Source organism: Gopherus flavomarginatus, chromosome 12, assembly GCF_025201925.1.
Source record: "Gopherus flavomarginatus isolate rGopFla2 chromosome 12, rGopFla2.mat.asm, whole genome shotgun sequence".
In the NCBI taxonomy this organism is placed as follows: domain Eukaryota; kingdom Metazoa; phylum Chordata; order Testudines; family Testudinidae; genus Gopherus; species Gopherus flavomarginatus.
In genome coordinates this window covers 49479829-49499928 of record NC_066628.1, presented here as the reverse complement: position 1 = coordinate 49499928, position 20100 = coordinate 49479829, and the positions used below count along the sequence as shown (strand labels likewise).

Sequence of the window (20100 nt, the reverse complement as noted above, 5' to 3'; positions counted from 1 at the left end):
CGAGTTCGTGGGACCAGCCCGTGAAGAGGCTCAGGCTGCCCTGGGATGCAGCAGCGCCGCCGGCCCCACACTAGTTACTGGCCCGACCTACGCATGGGGGGTGGGGGCCCGCCCGCTGTCCCGACAAGCCACAGCACCGCAGGGTGGACGGACGCGCTTGGCCAAAGCTGGGGCTGGAAGAGGCTAGAGGCAGCTCCGGCGGGAGGACTGCATAGAGGCCCAGAGCTAGAACAGGAGGGGAAGCTGCAAGTTCGGACTGAGATACAGCGGCAGGGTAGCAGCTCCACCTGTACCAGTGCATCATCCCAATTGACACCAGAAAGAAGTATGGTAGGGGCTCCACCCATCCAGCCCTACAGACTGATGATCAGAGGCCTTGGGCCCACGTCCTGACCCCCACTTTAGGAAACTAGGAGCTGAAAGAAAACTGGCTGCATGTTGGTGCACACAGACCATTATTTTCATCCATTAAAAGGCAGCCAAAATTTAAAACTCACTGGCTTCCTAGGGGGAAAAAACCAAACCCCACTCTGAGGAAGTTTTGATTGAAGTGAACAGCTTTCAGCCTAAGCCCACCCCAGGGAATAGATCTCATCTCAGCCAGTGGTTCAGTGCCTGTATGAGGGGCTTTACAAAAAGTCAGCTGGAAAAGCAGCTCCTTTTTTTACATTATATTAATGATTTATTACAGCACTGAGTGACCCAACAGCCATGTGCTGCCAACAATTATAAGCAGTTCTATTCACTATCAAAACAGCCATTATCTACCAGCAGCTTGTTTCCAGACACTACTGCAAGGAGTGGGGAGAGATGGAGCTGAATACATAAAGAGGAGAGGTCAATGTGAAACCGTTCAGTAAAAACATGAGTCACTGAAAGAATCCTGGGATACCAGAGGAGGAAGATGGAGAATGCTAAACTCTACTGCAATCCTTAGTAAGACAGGACGGTCAATTCACCTCACACCATGGCTGTGGCTAACATAGCTTTTAACAGCTAAAGAAGGAACGTGCATTGCCCACAAGCATTGAGACAAAACATCTTTCCCCTAGTTCCACAATTTGCCATGGCCCCCTTTTTTGGGGTGCATGGGGAAGAGTAGAAATTTCCCCACCCCTGAATATTGTGTCATTTTTTTAATCCTGTTATTCAAAACTGTACTGTACTAACGGGATATAGAACCTTCCCACAGGTGACCACCTGTACAAAGCTGTCCCAGGTCAGCAAAGATCAGATGTTAACATGTGATTGCCAAGCTGCTGCTTATGGAGAAAGGAAATAAATAATGCAAAAAGTTAGACTGTGGAACTCACTGACACAGGGTATTGAAGCCAATAATTTAGCAAAATTCATGGAGGAACTGGACATTTACATCAATAACCGAAATATCCAGAGTTCCAATACTGAAAAAAAAAGTTTTTGATGGAATAAGAATTTTTATGTTTCTGGACTTAGGCCAATCTTGGTTAGATGTGAGGAGGAGACCTCCTTAACGAGAACATTATCTCACTGCATTTTATGGGGTTTCTTGCATGTTCCTCTAAAGCATCTGGTGCTGGCCACTGTTAGAGAAGATAATGAGGTAGATTGACTGTGGGTTTGACACATTATGGGAATACCTATGAAAGGGATGGCACTGGTAGCCTCTGTTTAGAGCTGCCCATTTAACATTACCTTATGAAACCAGCCATTGTGATAGCCAGGCCTGCTGGCATGTCCAGCAGATGGGTCAAGAATAAAATGGGCCAGAAAGACAGAGCTGTCCTCAGACACCCAGGTCCCAGTTGAGGCACTGCACCTACCTGTAAACTGCTCCCTGGATCCCACATTCTGGAGCTTTTACTGCCATCCTTGTTAGCAGCAATAAAACCAAAATTTGATATCCTGGCCATAAAAAACAGTTTTGGTAATAACCATGACACACGTGGTGCCATTTCAGTCTTTTAAAAACCTAGATTAATATCCTTAGATACTGGTATTTGTCTAGTACAATTTAAAAACTAAACATTTGCAATGCTCAAGTGGGTTCTGAACATGAGTCAGAGGACACTAACGACAGTAGAGATGTTGGAGTGTGACCTGGGTGTTCTTAATTTAATGCAAATTAAATACATTGTGTGGTATCCATCTACAGCAGAACCTCAGAGTTATGAACACCAGGGTTACGAACTGACCGATCACCCACACCCCTCATTTGGAACCGGAAGCACACAATCAGGCAGCAGCAGAGAGGGGAAAAAAAGCAAATACAGCACAGTACTGTGCTAAATGTAAACTATTAAAAAAATGAAGGGAAAGCAGCATTTTTCTTCTGCATAGTAAAGTTTCAAAGCTGTATTAAGACAATGTTCAGTTGTAAACTTTTAAAAGAAGAACCGTAAGTTTTTGTTCAGTTACAAACATTTTAAAGTTACGAGCAATCTCCATTCCCGAGGTGTTTGTAACTCTGAGGTTCCCCTGTATTGCACAAACAAGTTATACCATAAGGTGGCACTGCTCTCGATATCGAATAGCTGGGCCCTAGCATCCTTATAGCTGGAAGAACTTTCTCATGCTCTGAAATTAAACAATTAGAGCTAGGCAAGTACTGGGGGAGGAGGGGGAAGACACACCCGCATTCTAGACTTTTTAAACAACTTTCGTTTAACTGCATTTGTGTTCCTTGTAAACACGCTAGCAAATCCGTTTGCTGGTGTGAATATTTGCAGCAAAGGCAAACCATGAAGTGACTACTGCAGTCTATTGGCAGAAAGCCAAGTTCAAACCCACAGATCTAAGTAGGTTTGAATAGCACTGTAGGACTAGGGCACCTCAACATTTAAATAATCCATGCATAATTGTGAGCATTTGCAGCAGCAACCTGATTATAAGTGACACTCATTCAGTCAGGGAATGGAGGCAATATCAGGTGACCTGTAACCAATCAAAAGACATCTTGGACTGCGGAGATTAAAAACTCAATTCAGTATTTGCAGCAAACTGTTCCTGCAGCTAACTGTTGGCGGCAGTGTGCACCCAGCTCTGGAGACCAGGCTAGGACAGACTGAAGCCTCATCTATGCAAGTCAAGGAGGATATTGGCAGACACCATCTTGCCGTAATAAGGATCAAAAGGAGATGAATGTTTAGTCCAAATTTTTATTGTCTCCTTCCTGGAGGGTACATACAAATCAAGCAGGACTCCCAGTTCCTCCAAGGAGCCCAGAATGAGGTTAATTCACATGCATTTAAAAACAACTCTTCTACCAGTACTGTTACACTGAAACATTAAAAGCAAAAATGAAGATTTTCAACCATATCCTAGAGCTAGTCACGCGTAACATGGATGTACAAACAATTTTATGATGCATGATATGTACAGTTATCTTTAAAAGACACAGGTTATAAAACCTCCAAGAGGTCTCTGCATGCCTGGGAAGGCAGCTCTGCAGAGTTGAGGAGGAGCAGCCTGTTCAGTTTTAGCATCGCAACCACAGCGTTAGGCTGAGAAGAGCAAAAATGAATGTGGAAGGATAACTCAGCATCAGCAGGGCAGGCTGGGCCAGCGACATCCAACCAATCTGGCATGATCCAGGGCTGAGAGTTTCTCTGGTTTTTTGTGCTTCGGTAGAATGAACCCTGGACCAACTGCTCTGTTCTGAGGTGGTGGCTGCAGGCTGGCTTTTCTCTCTGTTTGAGAGCACAGTCTTGTAGGGGGTGCAGCACCACAGCTTAGGAGGAACCATGGTTCAAATTCAGTTCTGGTGCAAGCAGAAGCAACCTCATTGATTTCAGATGGAGCTAAAATGCTTATGCTAGGGCTGTATTTAACCACGGGAAGAGGATGGACACCTAAATGGATCAAGTGGGTAAAAAAATCTCTTTCCATCTGGGTCTTTTAATCCTCTGAATCCAGAAATTAGTTCTCACTCACCGCTGCTGACGAGGTATTCTCTCCTGCCCCAATGGAGATGGGAGGAGGATGGCAAAGGGTGAACCTGTATTTTCTTTGATTATGGAAGGGAGAGGAGGTAACTGAGGTGTTGTCTACACTAAGAGAAGATAGTGTTGGCAACATCTGTGTTACAAGACTATTGTAGCTAACAGGTTTCTCTGATCAGTGTGAACAGAGGAGTTTTCTTGAGATCCTTCTGTTGGATTTAATCTATAGCACTGTTTAGCTCAGCAACATCCACACTGCTCATAATTAAATGAAGTGCCACCTACCGCTTGCTGCTAACACCATTTCAATGGCTGTGGGGATGGAGTCGCAGAGCTGCCACTTCCCATCACACGATGGGACAAAAGTGGCTGCCATCCTCCACGCTGAGTGGCCGTAGAAAAGGGCCTGAACGAGATGCAGCCTCTCACATGATTCTTAAAATTATCTCAGGGTTTGGATTAAAATATTTTCTAAAATATTATTATTGTTTTTTAGCCAGCCCCTAGGAACAAAAATCAGTGCCCCAAAAAAGTTACAAGACCTGCAAAAGATTTTTTATATAAAAACCATGCAAAACCAAAAATACCCTTCTAAAAAAAGGCAAAAAAGTGCTGTGTGGGTCTGTTCTTTGGATAGTCGATAAAACTACTGGTGGAAAAAAGATACCAGCAAAAAATAATACAAGGACAAATAATTATTCTAAAGTCTCTAATACCTGAGACCATCCTGGTGTATTCCAGTAGCAAAGGGACCGCAAGACAGGTGAGGAGAAGTGTGTAGGTCTGGTACCGTAAATACCAAGCAGGTGCTACAGAGAGTGTGGGGAGGATGCCGACACACGACAGCAGGGTACAAGCCCACCCACTGGGACCCTCAAAAGGAAGCTGGAATCACTAGTGGTTGGTATTGCGTTGCTGCAGGAGTGAGGAGCATCTCCCCACTTTGCAAGGTGGTTGTGCACGATACTGAACGGTGGATGTGCCTGTGTTCTGTGTATTTGGACAGTGCACTGGTCTTGTTATTCACATCTAACTACTTATCAAAGGAAGCCCACCAAAGGCCCTCCAATGACATAAAATAACCCCAAGCTGGTGCAAATAGGAAGCAAGAGGAACCCACCCCTATGCACAAAGCTGCTTCAGTCTTCAAATTGGCAGCGGCTGCCATGCTAGAAATGGCAGCGAGCCGCATCCAGCCCCGCGGGCCGGGGAGGCAGAGAGGTGGCAGCACCTAGCCTGTTGTATCACAAGCCAGCTGGAATCCCTGCTCCACGCTGGGGATGGGTGGAGAGAGGGAAACCAGGTTTCAAGCATAGGGCGTGAGGGAGGTTAGTTTGGAGAACGGAGGCTGTGGGCATTGTCCAATGTGCTCTTCAGAGAGGAAGACTAAATGTGAGCAAAAGCTGCCTGATGATACAGGAGCGGTCTGCGGAGCACACGGAACATGCTCTGGGCTTCCAGCAACCATCAGCTTTTGACCTGTAATTTGTCCTTCAGGCAGAACCAGCTCCAGATCTCTCGTCAGCTCCTGTCCCTTCTCTTCTCCAGCAAGAGGCCTTTTTGTTTCATGCGCTTTCCAGTTGCCTTTGGTTTCCATTGCAGAAAAGCTGTTTGTGTTTTCATCTCTTGTAAGTTGCTCAGGGAGAGCACGCATTAGGCTGGGAATTCGTTGCCGTAATGTCTTAGATGCTCATCATTGACAGAAAGATATGTGGCTCGCATGCTGGGCGAGTACTGTGGAGGAGAAGAGGGAGATTAGGAAATATGTTCTGTCTATGATCTGTAATCAGGTGAGCCACTCAGTAGCAGAAGCTTTGCTGCTGAACTTGGAAATGTCTGTTTAAGACCCCAAGTCAGTAAAAAAGTAGGCTTCAGTTGCAAACCTATCTATCTGAGGGTTTTATTCTGCCACCCATCACCATAATATCTGGGCAACTTCCACGTGAAATCAACAGCAACAGTGAAGTGCCAAGTGGATTTGCGGAAGTCTCTGTGTTTTAATTTTTGAGTTAGTCCTTTATTTATCAGTCAAGACCCCGTGAGTAAGAGGAATTTGATCCTATTTATGGGCAAGTTCCCTACCCTGGTGAAGTGAAATCTAAAGTGTTATCTGTAAAACAAGAGATTATTTTATTTATGTCTTAATTATCTAATTTTACACCAATTCTAGCATTTCTTTCACTCTGCTGGGACAGCGAAATAAGATTACTCACATTTGTTTTCTGATTTGCAGGCCCCAGCTCAGAAACCAAACTGTAAATACAGCAGGGGAAATTCTAAACCCTAATTTAAAAACTCCAACACTTCCCCTTCAGTTCTTTAAGCCATAAGAAACCCTAACAGACCCAACAGCGGATGGGTGTGGGGTCTAAGCCACCCAGCAGTCCCTTAGTAATTAGTGGGTCTGTTCCCCTGCTTCATTTGATATTTCGACCGCCTAGGAGGGACAAGGAGCAGCTGATTTAGGTGGCTCACACCTAAATGGAGGAGGAATTGATTTTAAAGTATTCTGTTCTACTTTTATTTTATTATGATAGAACCAAGCAGCCCCAGTGTATCCAAACGTTCTTTTTAGGTTCACATACTAACTGAGCGGAGGTGATGGGATTTTAATGATGAGTACAAAGGCCTTTGTGATTGAAAAATTGAGGAACCATCATTCATTACAGTAATTCTGCCCTGACTATGGCAACATGTATCAGTGCTTGGTTTTCAGGTCTACCAAATACAATTTGGACAGTGGCAAGTTGGAGGGAAAAGGGATACGCCTGCTGGGATGACTCCTCCTTGCAAAGAACCGTGCCATGCCGGGCTGCTCCCTGGAGCAGAGCACACTGCACGTGCAGAGGGAAAAGGCACAAATGCGACGCACAGAGTGTGCACGCCATTCACTGAGTGGGGCACTGAGGGAGAGAATGGAGGAAGAGGAATGCACAGAGACACGCCAGAGATGGTGTGAGGATGCCACGGCTCACAGGACTCTCTCTATAGGACAAGTTTGCTGGCTGACCTGTTGAATTATTAGTACATGGAGATTAACAGTCCCAATTCCAGTTCCCATAGGATGAGACAGGCAGTGGGAAAAGGTAATGGAAGGCTGCATCTGCAGTAGCCTGCTTCACACTCGCCACCAGACTGGCACCGACAGCTCCATCAGTGGGAGCATGGATAGTTAACCCTGCTCTGATTAATCCTAGACACAGCCTAGCTCTGTCTTCACTGTAGCACTAACAGGCTCTTACTCAAGCATTGCCCCTCTCCCATCCACACACACAACTCACTGACCCCAAGTTCAGTGGTGCTTCCAACCTGGGCTAGCTGGCTCGTCTGGGGCTACAAACTAAACCCCGTACTGGTCACCTGCCCACTTTGCAGTATGGACACAGGCCAAGTCATTCAAGTGCTTATAGTCCTCCAGTGCCTTCCCACAATTCCCCCGGTTTGCCCAGGACAGACAAGTTCTCCCACAATTCACTGAACGAATCAGAATGTCATAGCACACAGAACGATGCGATACCCCACAGGCCCTGAAGATGCTGGGTGTCGCTTGCCCGAGCTAACTCTGCAGTAGGACATGAGCGTTGCTCCCAGAACCAGGGGGACTGGGGCTAGTTTCCCTGGGGCAGGTGCAAGGATGGGAGATTTGAAGGGAGAGGCTAGAGCAGACAGAGACTCAAGAAATTCCCATCCCAACAACAATGCAAAAGGAAATTCTCTCTAGCTATTTAGTTTAAAAGGGGAGAAGGGGAGGGAAAAAAGTCCCCACCAAGCCAAGGCATTAGGGAAGATTATTCAGAATTTGTTATTTTGGAGCTCAAAAGCTTAAAAACCCTTCCTCGGGGATTTCGATTAGACTGCTCAGTGCAAGGATGGCAAAGAGCCGGGAGGGGCATGAGCTGGCCACAATGGCCTAGTGCCTAGCCATAGGCTAGATGACACCCGCCCGAGGGGATTACAGCCAGAGATGGAGGTGTCTAACAGGATTTCATGGACAATGCCCATCGTCTTCCAGAGGGCGGGGAGCAACCAATGCACAGAAGAAATAATGAATGATGATGCTATCAAGGTTGGAGCTTAATGATTTCTAGCAACCACTGAAAGGCACGTGCGCTCTGGAGGTCTGGGTTCAAATCCTTGAGTCAGGCTTCGAGGGTCAGATGAGTTCAGCAGGTCTCAGCCAAGTCCCCATTTGCAACCCCCCAATAAACCACTGCGCAGCAGCCTCTGCAACAGGGTCAGGTGAAGGCATTCTGGGCCCCTGGGCACACCCGCCCAAGGGCATGCTGTGGCCCCACACCTCCTGGGGGCAGTGGTGGCCATTACAAGAGCCATCTGACTGGGCAGGGCTGAACGACAGGCCTGCATTTCAGCCATTAACAGGAAGCCCTTACTGACACTGCTTAGTATGAAGTGCTCTCACAGCTAATTGCAAGCTGCCCTGGGAAGGTGCCAGATCTCCCATGTTATCTAGAGCACCAATGTCTGAGCAATTCCAACGACGGAGGCTGTAGCTCAATGCAAGGGGCATCACCCTGGCACAGCATGTTCATTCCCAGAAGCAGCTGGTGGGGAGCAGCTCTGAGGAATATTGGCTGGGCAAAGAGGATCAGATACTTGAATTATTTTCTTAAAAATTCCTTCCCAGCATTACTGCCACCTCCTCCAGCTAGATTTACTCCAGCTGGGGTCAACACTCATCCTGGCTTCCGGTCATATTTCACTCAGACAGGGCAGGGAAGAGACTATTAAGGCAGAGAGAGGTGGAAGCAGTATTAGGGGGAAAAAGCATCCCCCTTTTCTGTGGAAAGGGCATTTTGATGGAATTTTTCCAAACAGCCCCCTGATCAGTTTCAGCCCCTGGTCCTAGTTAGTTTCCCTTCCTGACGCAGGAGCACAAGGAGGGTGTATTGAAGAACTCTGATGGGGTGAGAGAATCTGGGAGCCCTCCACACAATCCAGGCGGATTCAGGATTTGGACTGGTGTTGGGATACACAGAACCCCTGGGTTTGGCTCCAGAGCGCCTACTGTCAATGGTTTCCCATTTCTGTTCCAATGACAGCAAAACACATACAAAGAAAACATACAAAATGGAAGACAGGACAGCTAAAACGATGGACGTTATTAGGGGAACAAAATGACCATCCCAAAACAGAAAAGAAAAAGACCTCAAACTTACTCTTGATGGGCAAGATAGCTCCAAAATAGTTGATGCAAAAACAAAGCAAACGTTAGCAGGCAAGATGTTTTTAAAGAACATTAAGCCAAGCACTCCAGGTAAGTGCAGACAGGTTTTGGTTACAGTGAAAACATTTTAAAAAAATCTTGGGAGAAACATAAAAAAAATAAAAAGACCAGAACCAAAGCAAATGAAGCAAAACGTGAGTTTGTCTTCTGAAACGTTTAGGACACATGCTCCCCTCCACCCCCTTTAAAAAGAAAAAAAAACAACAGTGCAGATTGGAGAAGAAATCGGTTAACGAGTTAGATACGGATGCATTTGTTTTTAAATATGGCACCAAGCAGAAGGTCATGACAAGATGCAATAAAACAAAGCCATGTGATGTCTCGGTGATGTAGCTGGAGAGCTGTGGGCAATGAGTCACCTGCTTTCTCATGAGCCATTTTCTCCATCTTGCTCAAGGGGCGTATCAAGAAGTTCCACCTCCGAGTCCAAAAGGCGGGACTTCCTGTCACGGCATTACATTTTTGAATGTGCCGATTCCTGGCCTGGGATTAGCACTGCCAGAGGTGCCGTGTTCAAAGGACAGGGTACGTCCCTTAACGCCCAAGAGCAAGAGGGGCTGGAAGAAGAACTGTTCACAAGCCATTGTCACTAGCTCAGCAAACTAAGCCCTTTGGTTTCTGATGAAGAAGTGGAAGGATTCCCCATCACTTAGCAACACAATTAAAATAATAAAAGCTGAGAAAGCAAAGAGGCCCTATTATAAAAACGACTTGGCTTCAGATGCCCATCGTACCGTAGGGGGAGGAGAGCCTCTTCCAATCAATGGGACATTTTCATAGCGTGGGTTTCCACCGAAGAGCGCAGTCTGGTTCCTGTGGGGAGACAGAGTAACAGCCCTTCAGAGATGGAGACCCTATGTTGACCGAGCACCACCCCAGAAGGACAAGTCTGCTGAATGGACTAGGTCTCCAATGGCTCTCGTCATTAGCGGCACCAGGGGAACGTTCGCCAATTCCCTCTCTCATTGGGTTGGAGGACAGGCATGGAGTAGGATACTGCATCCCTATGCGAAGGGGATCTGGGACACTCCAGAGCCCTCTACAAACACTGGACTGGCCCAGAGGAGGGAGGCAGGGGGCTGTAAAGCAGACAAACAGTGGGGTTGAGAACGCCTTCAGCACTCATGGGTGGTTGTGGGGAGTATTAATAGCTTGCAGTTTTCTAGCACCGTGCACCCCATGGTCAGAGAGAGCTTTACACACTGACACCCCACCTCCTATCAGTCCTCTCTCTCTCCTACTGAGGGGACAACTGGGCCAACAAGGTGAAGTGACTTTCCCAAGGACGGGGACTCAACAGCCAAGTGGGGCACAGAACTCACCCCTCTCAAGCAGTAGTTCCCTGCCCCAGGACAACACCCCAAGCACAGAGCCTTCCCCCAGAGAGAAGTCAGCAGTGAAGCGAGACACAGTGAAGGAGGGATGGAGAGGTGAGGGGGCTGCACCAATCTTTCCCACAAGCCTTCTTCCTCTTCACACCCGATCCGAGCACAGGGCTTTCACCTTTCTGAGCTGGAGAGCTGGATATTCCCCCCTGGGGGGGGTTGCTTCTGTCTGGTGATGCCTTAAGGATCTGTTCTAAGCCTCCCCAACGACTCTCTGAGGCCTCTCCAAGCAGCATCCCTGGTGCCTCTACCTGTGGAGTTCCTGAGCGTGCTGTTTTCACAGCTCAGGGAGCTGCAGGCCAGTCCATGAGCACCTGGCCTGCAATGGCAGGAGCTGGCCCAGCACCCCAGAGGGGTTCCCCAGCGGGCGAGGAGGGGATGGGGTGTTGAGGATGGAGCAGCCTTACATGTACTCAGACACCGGGGCATTGGAGATGGTCTGTGCTGGCGGGTGCAGGCTGGCCTGGCTGCCCAGACTGCTGCTGTAGCTGCAGAAGCTGCGGAGCTGCCCGCGGGTGGGGTTGTGGGTGGCGATGCGACGGGCCTGCGGATTGAAGGGATCTTCCTCATCGATGTCGTCATAATCTCGATCCCTGAAAAGAAGGAGGGGCAGCGCGACCCTTTAGTCACCCGCTGATGATGTCGGGAGCACGGCTGGCCCAGTGGGGCAGCCCCCGGGGACGGTAAAGGGGCCTCTCTCTGGGCAATCTCACCACAGGCGCTGTGAGAAGAGCACAGCCGTGGAGTCTGAACCCGGGCCGAGCTCGCCCAGCCTTGTGCCTGCTCTGTGGCGAACAGGATCCTCAAACCTGCCACCCCTCCAACTCGCCCTCCTCCACCTCACTTGGGAAGGCAGGGCCCCAGGGCTGGGAGAGCTGGCACAGGGCAAACCCACAGGAACTGGACGCTATGGCTTTGGAGGAAGGGACCAGCCAAGAAACATGACGCGGTACTGCCACTGCCTGAAGTGTTCAGGGTCCAGGCTCAGGGCTTGGCTACGACGCTCCCCAGGATCCAGAGGCAGCCAGTGTGCCAGGGAAAGGCGGCTCAGAGAGCCAGCTCCTAGGGCAAGGAGGCAGGCAGCTGTCCATGGCACCGAGCCTGGGCACATACTTCCGGGCGGTACCTGGCTGGCCACATGCACCATTATATCCCGGCTCCCCAGACCGGTGGGGAGCTAAACAACTCCCACTTTCCGCCTCGAGCAGGCACTGGCAGCGCGATCCCAGCACTGGACCCACCTGTCGGCAAAGTGCTTCCAGGCCCGCGGCGTGGCACAGATGAGAGTGGAGAAGGACATGGCTGCCAGCAGCGAGAACAAGGCCAGATAGAGCAAGCCCTCCACCCCGTCGTAGCAGACACCCATCAGCCCATCCAGGTAATCCTGCAGTGGGGACAGACCACACCGTCTTGCTCCTTCCCCACTGTGCCAGCCCCAGGGTGAGCCACGTCACAGGAGGGAAAGCTCCCCCGCCCCCGATGCCCTGGCAGAGACACCCCACCCACCTTGTGCAGGCCCCGGCAATCCAGCATGGCCGTCAGCTGGTGCAGGCTGGTCTCAGAGGAGTTCAGCAGCTGCTGGATCCCAAGCAGATCTTTCTGCAGCCAAGAGAGGAGGGGCAAGGTAGGGGCACTGAAGCCAGCTGGGCAAACAGGGAAGCTGGAGGAGCTGGCAGCACAGGCGGGGCTGGCGTGTGGGGGAATGGGGGCAGGACAGGTCGGTGGAGCTCTGCTTCTCCCCTAAATGCAGCAGCTGAGGACGTGGCATGTACGGAGCTTTGGGAGATAATCCCCCTGCCCTGACCACAGCTGAACTTTCATCCCCAATGTCTTGTGCGTTCCAGACACTGCTGAACCGTTCTGGCCTTGGGTGCAGGATTTAGGGTGGGGCTAGAATGCCTCCCTCATTCCCCCCCACTTCCCTCCGCACCCCAGCTCCCTTCCCCGGCTCTCAGCCCAGGAGGAACCGTGCCCGTCCTGCAGAGTGGCTGGGAAGAGGGCAGCCAGGCACACTGTGGGCTCAGCGCTGGGCACACAAGACGGGTGGCATGCACAGCTGTGCAGAGGGAACGGGATGGGGTTTGGTTCCCAGTATGAGGAAGCCCGGAGCAGCCTCTCCTCCCCAGCGAGGGACTGCTGCCCCAGATCTGACTGCCCAGCGCAGGTCCCGCCTTACCTCGGCCGTGGGGAAGAGGGGCACTGCAAACTGCATGAGGCCCTGGATCTGAATCTGCATGGTGGTGAGCGAGCGCTGGTAGATGGTCAGGGCCTGCATGGCAGAAAACAAGACCTAGCTCTATATGGCACTGCCCATGCCACCTGCAGGAGGGCAGGAAGAGCAACCTCCCCACTGTCCCCACGCTGTCAAGACCCAAAGGCCAAGCTGGGCATTGTAACCCTGGAGAGGAAATTCCAGCCAGTGCCAGCTATGCCCGTTCTGGGCCTGGGACCTGCAGAACAAGCCTGGGAGAGAGCTTGATGTCTCGATTTTTTCACCCCAAGGTGCCTATGTGGACTTGCCCTGTGGCTGCGGTTGGTGCTGGCAATGCAGGGGGCACTGGGATACAGGGTATCGGGAGCCACATTCCTGCCCCAACTCCCATAGGAGACACTGGGTTCCTCACTAAGCCCTTCTGCACTCTGCTCCCCCATCCTAGGCAGAGTCAGCCCCTCTCGTCCCACGCCCCGCAGATCCTGCAAGGGGGACACCCACGCATGGGCTGGGTTTCTTTCCAGCGCCGGCCTCTGCAGGGCCGCGCTGCAGGAGGGGCTGGGGGGCTCCGTACCTGCTGGAAGGGGTTGCTCAGGTTCTGGCTGCAGTACAGGTAGTAGTGAACCATTTCTGCAACGCAAGCACAAGGGGAGACATTGGAAACCAGAGTGACATGCGGCCCGCCCCTCGTGGGCATCTCTCACCCACGCCAGAGAGATCCCTCCAGCCCTCCCAACAACCCACCCCAGCACCAACAGGGTACGAGGCCCCACAGCACGGGAGCAGGGAAAGCAGTGTCTCTGCACAGGAGCCTTTGCCACGAGAACCATTAGCCTCTCTGAGCGGCCTGAACGAGACGGGGATGGGCGGTTCTGCTGGTGGCTGTCTGCCATGGACAGCACTGGGCCAAGTCATACTGCAATGTGCCCGCTGGTTTCAGTTCCACTCCAGGTGGGGACGCGAGCAGCAATGCAGCGTAACTTGCACCAATCTGGCGTAGCTGGATAGAGCTGCCTCTGCTTACACCAGGGCTGAGGTTAGCCCTCAAGGAATCCCCAATCTCTGCAAGTTACACGGCCCTGCCTCTTGCCCCACTCGTCCACCCGCTGGTGTCCCCACAGGTGCCAGAGCTGCACCCCGCCAGGCACGCTGGGCCCGTGTGTAAGTGCTACGCATAAGAGAGGCGATTCCATCACCTGCACTGAGATCGCCTCGAGTTAGGTTCATGATGAACTTGTCCGGGGCGACGCAGAAGTCACTGGTGCCCTGCAACAAGCAGAGAACACACGTTCACAGCACTGCCCGGCCTCTCGGAAAGAACCCAGGCCAGGGGGTGGAAACAACAGCGGGGGGAGCACATCGCTAGGAGCTGCCCCTGCCACGTCAGCTCCACCACACACAAAACTGGGCCCATTTTAACAGATGGTGGAGCCCCAGTTTTACAGCGTCTGTCCCCTAAGCAGGTCTCCCCCTGCCCCGCACAGCGGACACCACCCGGATTCCTCTGGCCTCTCCAAACCACCAAGAGCTGGGGGCTATTTGCACCCGTGCTCCAGCACCACCTCATGCAGCCTCTCCCGCACGGTGTCCAGCATGAGGGAGGAGCGCCCCTTTCTGCTACCACCACCCTCGGGATCTTGCATTTAGTCCCAGGCACTGCAGGACTAGACCCCCCTCATCCCCAGAGCAGAGCAGGGGCCGGTTCCTGATGGGGGAGAAACCGATGCACCAGACGCCGTGTCCCTGCACCATTGTGGGTCCTCGCCGAGGGTCATCGCCGCGCCTGCTCAAACCACGGGAGAGAGCCAGGGACTTGGCAGCTGCATGCCTAGCTATCAGCAAGAGCTGCTCCCTTCCTCAGGGAGTGGGCAGCAGCTGCTTGGTGTCCTAATGGAATCCAGGCCTTGAACTAGTCCTGCTAACACCCGCTTTGCAGCACACACAGTGAGGAGACAGACAGACAACTGGACTTCAGCAGCCAGCCGCTCTGTTCCTTCTCACTCACCACAGCCACAGAGGTGTCCACTGCCAGGGAGGCCCAGCTGAGAATGAGTGTCACCAGACCGCAGCACAACATCCTACGGGAGAAAGGGAGAAAACTCTGTTATGGGGACCCGAGATCTCGACTGGACAGACCACAGGCTGGGCCTCTGCCACTGACTCACCAATGACCTTGGGAGAATCACTGCTCTGAGTCCCCATCATGCCAAGCTGCACCGGGGCCTTGCACGCTTATGTGAGCAACTAAGGAGTGATGCAAACTGGCGCCAAGGGGCGCCCTGTGCAGCCAGATCGTCCAATGTGGGGACAGGAAACCCACCATTTGCCATTGAGAGAAGGCATGTGGCCCGTAAGGGTTCAGAGGTCAGGAACTTTGACCCTCTGCCCTCCTGCTGCTGGCGCACCCCACCTATCCCTTGCAGTTCCAGGCTACGATGCACAATGGCTGCCGGCCGGGCCCTTGGCCCATCGTAACTCCAAGCACCCAGCAAGCTGCCCACCCCTGCTGGCCAGGGCAACCCCTGGGGCCTGCCGGGTCCCATGTGCCAGGACTGGGCCAGTGGCAACAGCTGGTCTCCTCAGGGCTGGGTTGGCGATGGCTGCAGAGGAGCCCACAGGGTGCTGGAGCCAAGCAGGGACAGCGCCCACGCTACGGGATTGAGGGCAACGCCCAGCCACCTGCCTGGCCTTTTCCCCGTCCCCTGGCCAGCCAGCAAGTGTCCCCAAGGACCAGCCTCCCTCAACACCAGCCTGCTCGACAGCTGAATTAACAACAAGCGCTGCAGTCGGGTTCTGGCTTTATCCCGTTTGCAGCTCGAGCTGCTGTGCTGCAGGGATCCATCCTGCCTGCTCTCCTGTCCCAGGCGGGGCTCTGATAGGGAGCGCGGGGAACTGCAGCACTGTAACAATCCAGTCTGGGAAGGGGGGCGCGTCTCTTATCAAGCACTGACCAGAACGGGGCTGTCCTGCTGCTCGGGGGCGGGAGGTGACCCCTGGGCAGAGCAGGGCTCTCAGGGCTGCAGCACCGTCCATCCCGCAGGTGCGTCAGGGCCCCTGTGCCAACCCAAGGGAGGCAGGCACAGGGCCAGTTCCAGGCCTGGGGAAGGGGCAGGTCCCCATCTCCCCTCCCAAAGATAGCAGCAGCCTCGGCGCAGCACAGGAGGGTGGGGCCAGATAGGCAGTGCCCACCCCATGCCAGGCAGTGGGGCAGAGGTGGGTACTCACGTGGTGAGGAGACACCTGGAGCGCTTGGCCAGCCCCAAGCAGGCGATGAGGCAGATGATCAGGTCCAGGATGAAGAGCAGGAGGTAGGAAAGCCACCTGGGCCCGGGGGAGGAAGGGGAAAGGCTGTCAGGGTCTGGAGTCAGATCCCTGGAGGGCCATCTACCCCAGAGGCCAGCACAGGAGCTGAAGCTGCAGGGAGATGGGGAGAAATGGACCCTGGCCTGACCCAGTCTGGTTGTTTGTATGCTCAGGGTGGGGATGGCGGGAGCCCTGCCATCTCTGGCTGCGTGGCTGGATCTCAGCCTCTCCCCTCGATGGTAGCAGACGTGCACCCGCGGCCCTGACCCAGCTGCTCTTCCATTGTGCCCGTCACACAGTCATGATGGCAGAGGCTTGAAGTGGTTTCCAAGCAAGGGCTTCCCCCCTGCCACAGAGGCAGATGGGACGGCACTGGATTGGGCAGGACAGGTGTACGGGCTGCCCACATGGGCGGAGATGGAGGCGCATTTACTCCTATTAAGTCCAGCACCCCAGGAGCCAGGCCAGGACAGCTCCCCATGTTAGACCCCTAGGAGATGGGGTTTCCTCTGCTCTCCCCCGCAGGAGACAGACTAGCTCAGAGCTAGGGGCACCTTCCCCTCGGGGTTCAGCCTAAACTCTCTGTTCCCTGGGTCAGACGCTATATCGCTGAATATGACCCGAGCGCTGGGCAGCGAGGGGGCTGAGCTCCATGGGGTGCGGTGAATAGATGCCAATTACAGCCCCTGGGCGCAGCCAGTTCCCGACACCAGGCGAAGTGGGGCTGGCAGATACGCTGCAGCAGCCCTCGTGGGGCGCAGGCCGGATCTGTGGGGAGCTAGCGGGAGAGCCGGCGCATGGGGAGCACACCCTGTGTCTGGCTCGCTCTCCCTTGAGGCGCGGGAGCCCAACGGGCGCTCCGCTTTCATTCTGGTTCGTTAATCCTGCAGGGGAGGGAAAAGTCAGCCCGTTTCTGCTCATTAGAATCTCTCCAGAGCCAAAGGAGCCAATTAAAATCCTCGACTCCAGTGCAGCGGGGCGCACGCTGCAGAGGGCTGCACTCACAGCTCTGGGGTCTGCACCATTTGGCTGGGGCGCTCCTGCCCCTCCCCCCAATACTCCCTCCCTGCACCCCCAATCCCCTTCCCTGCCATGTTTGCAACAGGATGGTGAAATCCAATCGGCAGAGCCCCCAATTCAGCAGGGTCATCACCGCAGCAAACAGCCAGAGCATTGGACAGGAATTTACCCTGGTGCGGCTCTGGACTCCTCCCCTACCCAGCCCCACAGTGCTGTGGTGGCCTGGCCCAGCAGTGCAGTGCAGACCCCAATCCCTGCCCCCCCTCACCTGTAATATTCCACGTAGCCCACCTGGCCGGCCACAGCCGTCAGGTCAACGCTCACGTCCTGCCAGACCGGCAGCCCTGAGAGCTGCAGGATGATGTTGCCGGCCATTTGCTGCAGGAACTTCAGGGTCTGCACGTAGTCGCTCCGCGTGGCGAAGATCTCGTTCAGCCGAGCCAGGTGCTGCTCCAGCCCCACCTTCATCTGCACCGTGGTGCCAGAGACCTGCCCAGGGGAGAGGAGCAGGAACAGTGAACTGGCCCCGGCAGCCCGTGTGCTGCCCCAAGGTACCCCCTGCAGGACACACCCCGCGGGAGCGGTGCCCACCTCGGCGGGCTGTGCTCCGACAGCGAATCAACAAGCTGCCGATGAGCAACAGGAGCAGAGCTCTGCCCAATGGGGTGGGTTCTCCCTGATCCACGGATGGGGTCACAGAGCCCCAGGGACCTGCTGGGCGAGTCCTTGGGAACAGGCTCTGGGCCTGACTCATACCAGAGCATCTGCTTCTCTGCCTCCCCAGCCCTGTCACCCAGACCGCCCTGCACACGGCCAGGCCAGCTCCGCAGCCAGCAAACAGCAGCTCCCCACGGAGGCAGCTCCCGCCCCCTCATGGAGTAGCCCGGCAGAAAGGGGAGAGTGCCATGCAGGGGCACAGGGAGTGTGGGCAGGGCTGCCAACAGCACCAGCCTGGCAGCGCTAGGGGCTGCCCCATGCTAGTGAGCAACTCAGCTGGGTGTCTGTAAAGGGCAGAGGGGACCCTTGCTTCCAGCCAGTGGCACTTCAGGGGCTGTTTGTAGGATCCTCTTCACCCCCCAAAGCAGAGCAGCAGGAGTATTTGCAGGTTTAAATCCAGCCCTTGCATTAGCTCTGCAAAGGCCTCGCCAAGGGGCAGTGGATGGATCAGTGCAGCCCGGGGCCCTCAGCAGGGCTCTGCTTTCCCCAGTGCTCCCTGGGAACAACGGGGCTCCTCGTCCAGACATTTCCCCCACGCTGACCAACCCGACCCAGGGCAGATCGAGTCGCCCCGGTGGCAAAACTGCCAGTGCCCAGGTCACTACCATGGGTGCTGGCATGACAGCAGGAGATTTTACAGACAGCTCGGCGTGGGCGAGGCCGGACGGTGTGGGCAAGGAGAGGAAAGGCCTGGCTGGTCGCGTCATGGGGCTCCCCGAAGCCAGGGCAGAGGCCACAGCTGGCACACCAGCTCCTGGGGGTGGAGCAGCCTGCTGCCCATGCCTTGGAGGACGCAGCCTTTAGGGAGCAGCCCCCTCTGCAGGAAAACCTCCCAGCTTGGCATCTAGCGACACGGTGCTGCGGAGGAGCAGTTCTGCAGCTGGGGTCTGACCCAGATAAGTCACTCAGCTGACTGCGACGCTGCTTCCGGCTCTGAAAGAAACCCGCCGCTCCAGCGGGGCCAGGGGCCAGCTGCCATCTCCACGCAGCCTCGCTCCTTCACCCTGCCTCCTGCTGGTCTCTCCAGCCTTCCCCACCCCTCAGCTCTGCCCCACAATCCCCACCGCTGCACTCCCTGTGAGCAGTGAGTCTGCCGGGCAGATGTGCAGACCCTTCCCAGCCTCGCCAGGCATCAGGACAGACTATTCCGTGCACGGCTGTAGCATCAAGACCCGCTGCGCTAGGTGCTGTACGAACAAGTCCGAGAGATGGAGTGAAAGCTGTCTGAGGTGGGGATTGAATACAAGACAAAAGACAACAGGTGGATCCAGACACACGAGCAGGGAGCACAGGGAGCCAGTACTGGTCGGCAGGATGCATGGTGCGCTCACCTCACCAGCTCCGGAGCCATTGCCAAGTTTTCCCGCCGGCCTCCAAGCAAGGGGGTGTTCCGAGGAGGGAGAGGAAGGAGGATAAAGAGGGAGCTTTGTGGATGGTCTCAGGGAGCTCCTCCGAAGCATCAGGGGCAGCGTGGGAGAAAGCACAAAGGGGCTGGTTTGAAAATGCAAGGGGGTGCTGAAGGCTGGACTCATGGGCTGATAGTGCCTGAGAGGGAGGGTGGTGACGGGCAGCGAAGGGCTTTGAACAAGAGACAAGTAGTTCTGTGTGATGTGCCAGAAGAGGCAGCCGGCAGAGGGACGCACAGAGACAGGTGCCACGGTCCAAACGCCAAGCTAGGAAAAGGATCGTGGCAGCAGAATTCGGAATGGAGCCGAGTGAGGACAAGACACTGTTTGCCAAGAGCAGAGAGAAGGACGCTGCAGTGATCGAGATGCAAGCTGGCGAGTGCCGGAGTGAGAGGTTTCGCTGTGTGGATGGACAGGAAAGGCAAGGCCGTAGCTCAGGGACACCAGGCAGGGAGAACTGGCGAGATTTAGACACAGGCTGGATGAGAGCCGCTGGTGAGGGGTCTGAGGTGAAGAGGACACCCAGGTGTGGGCCTGAGTGACAGGCATGATCTATCTCGACGCAGGAGGTAGCAGGGAGAGAAGATGGTGAAGAGCCATGCTGAGCTCGGGTGGGTGGCCAGACACCCCTGGGAAGCTGTCAGAGACATGGCTAGATCTGCGTTTGGCCAGGAGACAGGCTGGAGCAGGGGCAGATCTGTGCGTCATCAGCACAGAGATGGCAGCTGAAGGAGGGTTTGTGGATGACATCACCAAGGTGGAGAGGGAGGAGAGAAAGGGATGCAGGACAGGCCCCAAGGAACCCGTGCAGAGCGCCGGACAGGAGACGACAAGGATTCTCCGAGTTACCCCCTCTGCCACGCCTTGTGCTGTTGGTTCTCCAGAAGTGTCC

The 20100-nt window shown here is 54.1% G+C and overlaps 2 protein-coding genes across 4 annotated transcripts in view; both read right to left on the bottom strand.

Moving 5' to 3' along the window:
* DNAI2 (dynein axonemal intermediate chain 2) overlaps window positions 1-2433 on the bottom strand; it is a 29010-nt gene extending 26577 nt beyond the window's left edge. Inside the window, exon 1 of the mRNA XM_050920808.1 lies at window positions 2415-2433. Within this exon, the coding sequence (XP_050776765.1) occupies window positions 2415-2427 (13 nt within the window). The 5' untranslated portion in view covers window positions 2428-2433. The remainder of the gene's footprint in view (window positions 1-2414) is intronic.
* A 690-nt stretch (window positions 2434-3123) lies between these two features.
* Window positions 3124-20100, bottom strand: part of TTYH2 (tweety family member 2) — a 39588-nt gene continuing 22611 nt past the window's right edge. For all 3 annotated transcript variants that reach the window (XM_050920811.1, XM_050920813.1, XM_050920812.1), the window contains 11 exons: window positions 17354-17574; window positions 15988-16083; window positions 14768-14840; window positions 13959-14028; window positions 13337-13392; window positions 12727-12819; window positions 12057-12149; window positions 11792-11934; window positions 10958-11143; window positions 9900-9978; window positions 3124-5654 (listed from right to left, as the gene is read on the bottom strand). In XM_050920811.1, the coding sequence (XP_050776768.1) occupies window positions 5574-5654; window positions 9900-9978; window positions 10958-11143; window positions 11792-11934; window positions 12057-12149; window positions 12727-12819; window positions 13337-13392; window positions 13959-14028; window positions 14768-14840; window positions 15988-16083; window positions 17354-17574 (1191 nt within the window). In that variant the 3' untranslated portion in view covers window positions 3124-5573. The remainder of the gene's footprint in view (window positions 5655-9899; window positions 9979-10957; window positions 11144-11791; window positions 11935-12056; window positions 12150-12726; window positions 12820-13336; window positions 13393-13958; window positions 14029-14767; window positions 14841-15987; window positions 16084-17353; window positions 17575-20100) is intronic.